At 41.5% G+C, this 11,523-nt stretch overlaps 1 protein-coding gene across 6 annotated transcripts in view; it reads left to right on the forward strand.

Moving 5' to 3' along the window:
• The window catches only part of IFTAP (intraflagellar transport associated protein), a 105,741-nt gene that overhangs the window by 68,908 nt on the left and 25,310 nt on the right, over positions 1-11,523 (forward strand). For all 6 annotated transcript variants that reach the window (XM_027767072.1, XM_006165360.3, XM_006165361.3 and 3 more), the window contains one exon: positions 8,201-8,334. In XM_027767072.1, the coding sequence (XP_027622873.1) occupies positions 8,201-8,334 (134 nt within the window). The remainder of the gene's footprint in view (positions 1-8,200; positions 8,335-11,523) is intronic.

An 11,523-nucleotide genomic window follows, 5' to 3' on the forward strand; every position in this document is an offset into this window, starting at 1 on the left:
AAAGAGTGTATTTAAAAAATTGAGTGCATAAGCTAATACAGAACCCAGTGTTTTCTCTTTTAAGCTAGACATGAAAACAGATTAAAAATGAATAAAAGTTATTTTCTTCTCATTTTTGTTCTTTTTTTTTTAAAGAATTGTTTAATTTTATTTATTCATTCATTTCTTTTTTAATTCGACAAGAGCAAGACACAGAGAGACAGGGAGGGAGGGAGGGACAGAGAGAGAGAGAGAGAGAGAGAGAGAGAAAGAGAGAAAGTGAGAAAGCAAGCCACCAGGTCTGGGACTTAGACTGTGGTCAGCCATGTGGGAGTGTCCAGCACCCTAACCACCATACCACCTGCTGGTCCCTTGTTCTTGTTTTTAAAAAATATTTTTTTCATAAAATATTTTTATGTTACAAGATTATTTTTTAATGATTTCATAAATAATTATTGAAATATTTATCAGTTTTTATTTGTAATATGGTAAATGTTAATAGCTATTACTCATATAAATCAAAACTTTCTAGGGTTTTTGATTTTTTTTTTTTTGAGAGGTTTTTGCTATAGGGTGTGTACGTTCACCAGAAGGACAGAGAGAGACAGATAGAAAGCAAAATAACACCCCCTGGGGGATGGCCATACCACAATTCTTTCTCCTCCATTTTCCTCTCAGGATCTTAGGTACACACACACACACACACACACACACACACGCCTGGCGTGAGCTTAAGCCAACGGGTCCAGGACTCAAACCGCAGTTGACTACATGGGAGTCCAGTGACAGCCATTGCGCCATCTGCTGGTTCCGGGTTTTTGATAATTTTTAAGAACAAAAACTGCTTAGCTAGACTACCATAGATGTAAGTTATGCATAGAAGAAATGAGATGTCTTAAGGTGGTTTTTTTTTTTTTTTTTTTTGGCTATAGGGCGTGTGTGCTTGCCAGAGAGAGACAGACACAGAGAGAGAAGGGGGAAAGTTAGAAAGCACCCCGAGTGCTGCACTGGAGTCCTGTCTCCTCCATTTTCCTCTTGGGGTCCTCAAGCCACCGAATCCAGAACTCAAATCACCAGTCAGCCATGTGGGATCCAGCCACCTTAACATTACACTATTGGTTGGCCCAGTATTTCTTATTTATTTATTTATTTATTTATTTAATTATTTATTTTTATTTAAATTTATTTACATTAATTCACTGTACATCATCACAGCATACAAAATGAGATTTTCCATCCAGAGTACACTGTATATTGGCTCAATCAAGCACATCAACAAACATGTTATCGTCAGCAAATAATTTTCCATTTCTTGTTTCCTTTATGTTTTGCTTCCCCACCCCCATCCTTGATTCCCTATCTCTTATCCTCAGCCATCTCCCACTCGTCCCACACTGTCTCAGTAGAATGAACATCCTATAAAGTAGCACCTAGCTAGGGCTACATATCTTACTGTAGTCATCGAAGAGGTATTTTTAATGCATTTTTTGTTAATTTCAAGAAAAAGTTTTAGGGTTTTTTTTTCTGAATGTTTTTCTTTTTTTTAACCTAAGTTACATTCATTCCCTAAGCATCGTCACAGCATACAAAATGTGATTTCCCATCCAGAATATACTGCATAGTGGCTTAATCATGCATGTTATCATAAAAAATTTTCCATTTCTGGTTTCCAGTATTTTTTTTTACCCCTATTTCTGACCCTCTGTCCTTTCTCACCCTGTTCTCACACTATGTCTGGTGTCTACAGTCATCTTCCATTCCTTTCCCTCCCTCAAACATTGTATTGATCACACAGTTTCTTAAATAATCTAACAACTTTCAATAGCAAGTTCACTAGGTACTATTAAGAAAACCAGTTTTAACTTAAAGGAATGTAAGGATCTTTGCTTAAAGCCAGGAAACAGGTTAGGATTCTGTTCAAATATTAGGTACATGAACCTATCTCAAGACAGGACACAAATCCTTACAACCAGATAACAAAGTCTGCAAGAAAATCAGCAATGTTTTAGTCAAAAGTCATAAAATTATACTTCACCAATTCAGTCTCATGTACTTTATCTTCTCTTGTGGTTCGATTTTTCTGATTACATTTTAGGATATAATATTCAACTCCAGACTTGTCCTTATGCTTAAGTTGTCCATTTTCTTAGTTTTTGAATTCTTATTTCTGTGTGTCTGTATTTAATTTTCCTGATATAGCATTCCCTTGAAAACTTCTTGGAGATCTGGTCTTGTAGCCCAATATTTCTTCCCAAGTCCTTTTTCTGTGTAGATACTCAAAACTTTTAGGTTGTTTTACATGACAGCAAATAAACAGATTGGTTAATTTTATAAATATGCCAGGTAAGTTAAATATTAATTTTATCTAAGTGGTTCGCTCACTTTTTAATGTTGTATTAGATTACATGGTTCTAGCCTTTGACTTGCTGATTATTGGCTAAATACAGAAAGACAATAACATGAACACATAGTAAAGGAATATTAGACATTCTTAGCATGTAGTTAAGAAAGAAGAGCTGTTTCAACCAATTTTGTAATCCAACCTCAAGATTCATTTTTGAAAGTTGTCCAACTCTACAAGATGGTGGCATTTAGTTAAGGTTTTTTTTTTTTTTTTTTTTTTAGGCCTTTGGTTGTTTTACAAACAATTAATGCAATCAGACTAAGTTTGGTTTTTGTTTGTTTGTTTTTGAAAGAGAGAGAATGCATGCCAGAGGAAGGCTTAAATTTTTATTTGTCTTTCTTGTTTTTTTAAGACAGGGCTTTGATATATTGCAATCCTCCTCCTTCGGCCTCCCAAATAGCTGGGAACCGGTGCATGCTACCATGCTTTGCCTTTAGGTTGGACTGGGAATTGAACCTGGGCCTTCCAAGTGGTTCCAGTCTGTGGAGCTAAGGGAGCGTAGTGTCATTGTGCTATGTGGCTGCATCGAGATGGATATTTTGAAAACATCTTGCCATCCTCCCTGGCCCAGCTTTCTAGGCATGTGCCACCCCACCGAGCCTGTGTAGCCAAGCTGGGGAAGGGAAGGAGACCTCCCATGCAGCCTCAGCCATTGTGCAGTGGTGCCCTCCTGCTTACACCACCAGAGGGCCCAATCAAGTCTTCAGTTTTAGAAACTTTTACAGAGAACTTTGAAAATTCCATTTTCTTGGGCCAGCAGGTGGCATGGTGGTTAAGGTGCTAGACTCCCACCTAGCTGACCATGGTTCGAGTCCTGAATCGGGCTACTTACTTTCTCAATTTCCCTTTCTCTCTCTCTCTCTTTGGTGAGTGTACATGCCTTATAGCAAATTTAATAATAATAACAACTTAAATAAATACTTCTTAAAGAAAATTCTATTTCCCAGAATTGGTGAATACTGTAATCTTTGCCCATAAGAGAATATGAGTATATAGATAACCCACCCGTGCTTTTTTTTTTTTTTTCATTTGCTAGAGGGTGCCTGTGCTCATTGGAGAGAGACAGAGAGAAAGAGAAAGCAAGAAAACACTCCCAAAGAGGGACAGTCATGCTGTAATCCCTTCTCCATTTCTTCTTTCGGGATTTTTGAGCACACACGTACATGCAACTAGCATATTTCTCAGGCTGCTGGGTCTGGGGTTTGAACTGCTCAATCAGTCTTTTGGGATTGAGCTACCTTAACTACCATGCTGCCTGACTGGCCTCTATCCTTGATTTTTAGATGGCTAAAAGATAGCAGGAGTTTATTCATAACTTTTGCCTAACCAGGCTTTTCTGATCCGTATTGGTCTCACCCTTTTATAAATCTGTCACCTCTAGAGTTAGAGCATTTGATTTTATTCTTTTTTGGGGGGGGAGGGGCGGGGAGAGGTTTTTGCTATAGGGTGTGTATGCTCACCAGACAGAGAGAGACAGAGAGACCGAAAGTGAGAAATCATTCCCCAGGGGAGAATTGCCATGCTTCGGTCCCTTCTCTTCCATTCTCCTCTCAGGATCTTGGGCACACACGCACACGCGCCCGGCATGAGTTTTAAGCCACTGGGTCCGGGACACGAACTGTGGTCGACTACGTGGGAGTCCAGCGACATAGCCATTATGCTAACTGCTGGTCCCTTGATTTTGTTCCTGATTTTTCTTTTCTTTCAGCCATATGGCATGATTGCTCTCAATGGAGAGAGAGCGAGGGAAAAGAGGGAACAAAAAACGTCCCCAACCCACTGCCGATGGGTTCTTGCCCACAATCATGTCTCTTCTGTTTCTCTATCCTGTCAGTTTTTTTGAGCATGCATATACATGCTTGGCATGTTTTCCAGGCAGCTGGGGTCAGGCTTTGAACTGTTCAGTTGGCCACCTGGAAGGTGGCTCTTGTAACGTCTAGGCTGCAGGACCAGACCTCTTGATCGATTTTACATGAGAAAATCTTTTCCCTATAGCAATATTTAGTTCTGAGGATAAGAACTGTTGGGACCAGCAGTTAGCATAATGGCTATGTCACTGGACTCCCAAATAGTCAACTGCAGTTCGAGTCCTGGACCCGGTGGCTTAAACTCACGCCAGGTACATGTGTGTGCAGGCCCAAGATCCCGAGAGGAGAATGGAGGAGAAAGGATTGTGGCATGGCCAACCCCCTTGTGGGGGATTTCTTGAGTGCACGTGCCCTATAGCAAAAACTTCTCAAAAAAAAAAAAAAAAGAACTGTTTTTATCATACATCATCAATGTCCTGTTGTCAGGAAGACTCTTGATACTTGCTGCTCAGTCTAAAAGCTGAGCTTCATTTAGGAAATTTATTTCCTATCTTCAGTTGTTTGTGGAGAATTTGCTATGTATCGGTGCTGTGTTGGCACAAATACATAGGACTGCTGCATTTTGCTTTCACACTGAAGAAACAAATGATGAAAATTTAAGGTGTGGAGCACTCTGAATCTTCTTGTTCCCAGGGCAATAGAATTGCTAGGAAAGAAACCATTATTTGTTGGAAATCCTACTTTACAAACAGATCAGGGAAGTAAAGGGTTTCAGTAAAGGAATTTCAGAGTTCTCTTTGCACAACATTGTCAGTAATAACCCCCCAAAGCATAGAGAGACAGACAGAGGCAGAAAGTGAGAAATCACCCCCCCCAGAGGGGATGGCCATACCACAATCCCTTCTCCTCCTGTCTCCTCTTGGGATTTTGGGCACACATGCACATGCGCCTGGCATGAGTTTTTAGCCACTAGGTCTGAGACTAGAACCTCAGTTGACTGTGGGAGTCCAGCAACATAACCATTACACCATCTGCCGGTCCCAAGCATGATTGATTTTGATTTCTCGCTTGAACTGATGTTTGCATTGGCAGCCAGTGGGTGTGGTAGATAGGGGTTTTCCCATTGAAAGGGCTACACCTTGCTCTTCTTACTTTCCTTGTTAGCCCATGTTAGCCACCCCAGCCAGGCTCGTATCAGTGCTAGGCCATTACATGAGGGAGCTTAATGGAGTCTGGCTTTGAATGCATGTATATACATTAGAAAGTCAGTCTTTCCACCAACCCTGCTGAGTTTAAAAATATTACTTCTCCAGGTACAACATGCTTGGGAAATGTGCTGAACACTGCGTAATCATGTTACTGTGCTACAGGGGTGACTTTTCCTGGGTATAAAATCTGATTAAGTTAAATAAAATATGTAATGAAAATGCTTATTTAGAAGTTCATGGCCAGCCACAGTAGTGCAGTGGTAACGCAATGTTCTGTGATGCCGTAGCTGCGTGGGGAGGCCCAGGTTCGTGTCCCGATGTCTCACTGAAGGCTGGGCGTAGGTGTGCACCTGTGATCCTGGCTGGCTGAGGCTGGGGTGGGATGAGGCATGAAGACCCTGTTGGAGGTGCCTGGCCCTCTCCTTCTCCCATGGAAGAAATAAATAAAAATTAACTTAAGAAAAATTAAAGAGGCTCATGATGTGACATTGTGGACTAGTAGCATGGGTTCTGAAGAAAACTGCCTCGTTCTGCCCTTCAGAGCTGTGGAACCTCAAGTGAGGCCCTCTCAGTGCTTAGTGCCCGTGAAACAGAATATGACAAAGCTGTTGGGAGGATTAGCTGAGCTGCTGCAGACGGAACCCTGGGCGTGTGAGTGTTGGTTATTCCAACCGTGTTTACTTTTGCTAATTGATGAGATCATATCCTGAGATTTCAATAATGAGTCATAGTAGAACTGCCATCTTCACCATCTCCCCAGAATTCTTGGTTTCCAGGCCATCTGACTGTGTCCACTGTCACTGAAGTCTTAAGAATTTATTAATTGTGCTTTCTGTGAAGGTGATAGCCACAGTAGTGAGAGGTGCATTTCGAGTAAATTTTAGTGTTTGAATATCAATACCTGCTCAGTTATCTCTCTATAAATGCTGCCATTGGCAACGGCCAAGGCATGTTTGTTGTTAATTAATCACTTGTGCTAAAAACTTAATTAGTGGCTTAATTAGGATCATTCTTGAGTAGCAGCAGCAGCATCCTGAACCAGCTGCAAATTATTGGCTAGCTTTCACAAACCTGCTGCCCGGTGAAAACTTAGTATGAGATGGAAACTTGTATGCCTGTTATTTTTGTCATCTACTAAGAAACCCAGAGAAGACCTTCTGCTGTCTGTGATGTACCTGTGTACTGATCACGGGAGTGAAATAAGGGGATGCTGTTCACTTAGCCTGGAGCCATCAGAAAACCAGATTATTGAATCTGTAGTGTCTGGAGGTGCTGAGAATCAGACCACGGACTCCGAATATGACAAGGTCTTACATTTTTCTGTTGACAATTAAAATACTTTCCTTCTGGCGTCATTCGATATATGTATTTGTTTTGTTTTGTTTTGTTTGTTTTTTGGAGAGGTTTTTGCCATAGGGTGCGTGTGCTCACCAGACAGACAGAGAGACCGAAATCGAGAAATCACCCCCCGGGGGGATGGTCATGCTGCAATCCCTTCTCCTCCATTCTCCTCTTGGGATCTTGGGCACGTACGCACACGTGCCCGCGTGAGTTTTAAGCCACCGGGTCCAGGACTCGAACCGCGGTCAACTATATGGGAGTCCAGCGACATAGCCATTACGCTAACTGCTGGTCCCGATATATGTATTTTTGAAACATTGCCATATTGTTACAAGATGAAATCAACACTTCGTTATCTTTTTCTTCACCCCCTTAGAGAAATACAAGGCAAAAGTAGTATCGTCTTGGGGCCAGCCCGTGGCATGGTAGTTAAGGCAGTTGAATCCCTCATTACCAACTGTGTAGTTCAAGTCCCAAACCCATTGGCTGGAAAAACATGCCAGGCTTATGTGCATGTTTGCCCAAATTCCCAAGAGGAAGATGGAAAAGGGATTGTGGTGTGGCCATCTCCTTGGGAGGCTGATTTCTCACTTTCTGTCTCTCTCTCTCTGGCAAGTGCACATGCACTATAACAAAACTTGAAAAAAATTTTAAAAAAAGGTAGCGTCTTCTTGTCATGTTTTCCTCTAGAAGTAGAAATTGGGGGCCCGCTGAAGTAGCACAACCAGTAGGGAGCTGCTGAGTGGTGTGGAGCCACAGTGGGAGGTGGGAGCTGGAGCCTCGCCAGTGGGGCTGGGCATACTGGCTGTGCACATGCGTGCCCAACGCTCCTGGCTGGTGCGGGTGCAGCGGGGAGAGCGTGGCATGGTGAGAGTCTCAAGAGTACCTGTCTGTCTGTCTTGTCCCCTCTTTCTCTCTCTTTCACACACATACACACACTCACACTCACACACACACACACGGAATCAAAAAATATAGGGCTGGCAGGTGGCGTGGTGGATAAGGGTGCTGGATTCCCACATTGCCGACGGCAGTTTGAGTCCCAGACCTGGTGGCTTGCTTTCTCACTTTTCCTCTCTCTCTCACTCTCTCTCTTTCTCATTAAATTAAAATAAATAAATACATAAATAAAATTAAAAGAATACTTTTTTAAAGAAAGCAATAAGTAAATTGCAAAAACAATAACAGTAGAAATTGAGTTGGGAATGAGAGACAAAATACAATTAAGTTACTCTAAAAATTCCTGTAGACCTTTTGGATAGACTGTAACTTAGCACCAAACGAGATCAAAATAAATGTGCCAGTAGCTTCTCCTTTATAGAAAAGGGGGCCTTGTGTCACTTCCTCAGTGAAGGACAGGCGCTTTTGCTTCATTCTTTTGACTGCTATGGGCTTTTGGGCGATTTGGGTAAATTGTGAACTTGGTGTGTGAATCAATTGAGATATTTTGTATCTTTCAGATTTGCTGCTTCCAGGAGAAGTGGAGGAAGAAGTGAGCACCTTCACTCCTTCTTGTGTTCTTCCGGTGGCCCGGCCTCTCAGCCCTGAAGTGAAGCCAAAGCCCACTGTAAAAGGAACAGACACACGCGACGAGGTAATCTGGGCGGGAGGCGAGGTTCGGTGTGGCCTCGGTGCTGCACTCTGGCCTCCCGGGGAAGTGCCGCTGTAACTGTGTGCTGCTGTGCTTTCCTCAAGGTTTAGGAACACTTCATCCTAAAGCTGTGTAGTCCATTCCTCTCACTGCTGTCAGTTTCTAACGTGTATATATTTTTTGATGCAGAGCAATCATGTTTTCAAGCGAAAACTGTTTTGGTTTGTGATGTGTACTACACTGTAGGGCGGTCCTACCTAGGGGACCACACTGTACAAGGATAGCCATTTTCTTCTCTTTCTTGGTCTGAACTGGCCGTTTTTCATTTTATTATTTCTAAGGTCCTATTTATCTTTCGTATTGGTTTGGGTAAATCCAGGCTGCTAGAATAGAGAATCCCAATGACAGTGCTATGGCTGGAAGGAAGTAGGAGTCTGTCTCTTCTTTCACAGTCTCAGATAAAGTTTGAAGCGCTCAGTCCTCTGGGTCAGGCCCGGGCCCTGTTCTCTGATGGCCACTATCCTTGGACACTGTCCTCACTGCATGTTCCAAGCCAGATCACCCGGAGGGGCAGGGGTGCAGGCACAGGGGCAGCGTGTTCCCCCAAAGCTGCTGTTTTATCCCGTCCCAACCACGTACCACACATTCATAGCCAGCTACAGGGAGGCTGCCACATGCCACTCAGCCACGGGCTTGAAGGCAAGAAGAATGGACTCTCTGCCACATCTTCACTCTCCCAAATGCAAGACTGGAAAGTCATTGTTTTGCTGTCATTTCCGCTCTCCGCATGTGATTAACAACGCGGCGCTGATGTTGGGCACTGGCTTTCCCACCGCCTGGCTCCCGCGGGGAGTCAGGCACTGGACGTTGCTCAGGCGCTTTACTGTCACGCCCTGAAGCTGCCCCGGGCCTTCCTTGTGACACAGTCATCCTGGCGCGGCTCATCACTGGGAGATGCTCTGTTATAAACCAGTCATTCATGCAGAAATAATCCACACGTTGCAATTTAAATTGTCCTTTTCTCGTAGTGCTTGAGTTCACTGACATCAAAAAAATGTATCCAGGATTGCATTAAACTCCCAGGCTGGCTACCGCGTAAACTGGTGGGGACAACCCCTCGCCAGCATGCTTTTTCAATTACAGAGTGTGCTCCCTCTGAGAGGTAACCATCTAAAATCACAAGGTTATTCCTAGTGGAAATCATTTGTTTAAGACCTGTTCATTTTCTGGACTTCACTTGCAACCATGCAAGTTACTAGACAGCCAGTGGAAATGACCTCTAGTACCTTTATATAAGCATAGTTGTGTTTCAGGATGATTATGGTACATGTGCGTGTGTTTGTGTATATACACATAGACATACATATATATACACACATTCACACACACATACATACATACACATACATATATGTACACACGCATATATACGCACATACACACATATATACACATGCACATATACACATGCATATATACACAATACATATACACACATATATGCAAATGTGTACACATATATGCATATTATACACACATATGCATATACATACAGAGATACATACACATATACACACAGATACATACACACATACATATATACACACATACATATATACACATAGACATATATACATACATACATACATATACACACATACACACATACACACATACTTACACACGCATATATACACACACACATATACACATGCACACACACATGCATATATACACAATACATATACACACATATATGCAAATGTGTACACATATATGCATATTATACACACATATGCATATACATACAGAGATACATACACATATACACACAGATACATACACACATACATATATACACACATACATATATACACATAGACATATATACATACATACATACATATACACACATACACACATACACACATACTCATATATACGCACATAGACATACATACATACACATACACACATGCATACACACATGCATACACATACATATATACACACATGCACACATACACATATATACACACATATACACACATATATACACACATACACATATATACACACATACACATATACACATATACATATATACGCAATACATATATATGCACACATACACACACATACACACATATATACATAGATATACACACATATACATATATACACATATATACACACATATATATACACATATACATATATACACACATATATACAAACATACACATATATACACACATATACGCACATATATACACACATACACATATATACACACATACACACATACACACATACACACATACACACATACAACACATATATACACACATATACATACACACATACATATACACACACATGCACATATATATTTGTACAGTTATAGAAATTGTTATAAAGGGGCATTAGTTAATGGGTTAAAAAAAGCTGAGTGGTTTCTGGAATCTATTGAATAGCCAGTAAAATGCAATTTAAAACTATATGGGGGCCAGCAGGTGGCGTGGTGGTTAAGGGTGTTGGATTCCCACATGGCCGACTGTGGTTCAAGTCCCGGACCTGGCAACTTTCTCACTTTCTCTCTCTCTCACTCTGTCCCTCTCTGGTCAAAGTAAAATAAATAAGTAGGTAAAGTTAAATACAAATAATTAAAAAAAAAGACTCCGTATATGATTGAATCTTTAAAATGAAAATAATTTTTTTTTACTAGAGAATGTGAACATTTATTGATGTTGGAATCAAAAGGATGAGAACAATGTTGTGTTGTTTGAGCCATAGATGATTAACTTTTGCTTTTTTGCTGTTTTTTGACTATCCAGAATAATATCTTGGTTGGGACTTTTACTTCTGACCACTGTTTGTTAGAGAACGTCTCCTTTCTGTCTAGAACAGCAGCCCTACGCCAGTTCTGCCTCGGTTGGCGCGTCTGTCTAGAACAGCAGCCCTACCCCAGTTCTGCCTCGGTTGGCGCGTTCATCTTGTTGTAAAGCACCCACAGAACGTGATGACCCGTTTCTAGCAAATGTGTCCTGAAGAGCCTACCAAAGGCTGTCTGGAGCCAGCGGTGGTGGTTTCCTGTGACTTCAGTCTGCAAAGATGAGGACCCGTTCTGGATGTTACGACTTCTTTTTTTTTGGAGAGGTTTTTTTTTTTTTTCTATTTGGGTTCGGGGCT

The sequence above is a fragment of the Tupaia chinensis genome, unplaced genomic scaffold, assembly GCF_000334495.1.
Source record: "Tupaia chinensis unplaced genomic scaffold, TupChi_1.0 Scaffold143910_1, whole genome shotgun sequence".
Classification (NCBI taxonomy): domain Eukaryota; kingdom Metazoa; phylum Chordata; class Mammalia; order Scandentia; family Tupaiidae; genus Tupaia; species Tupaia belangeri.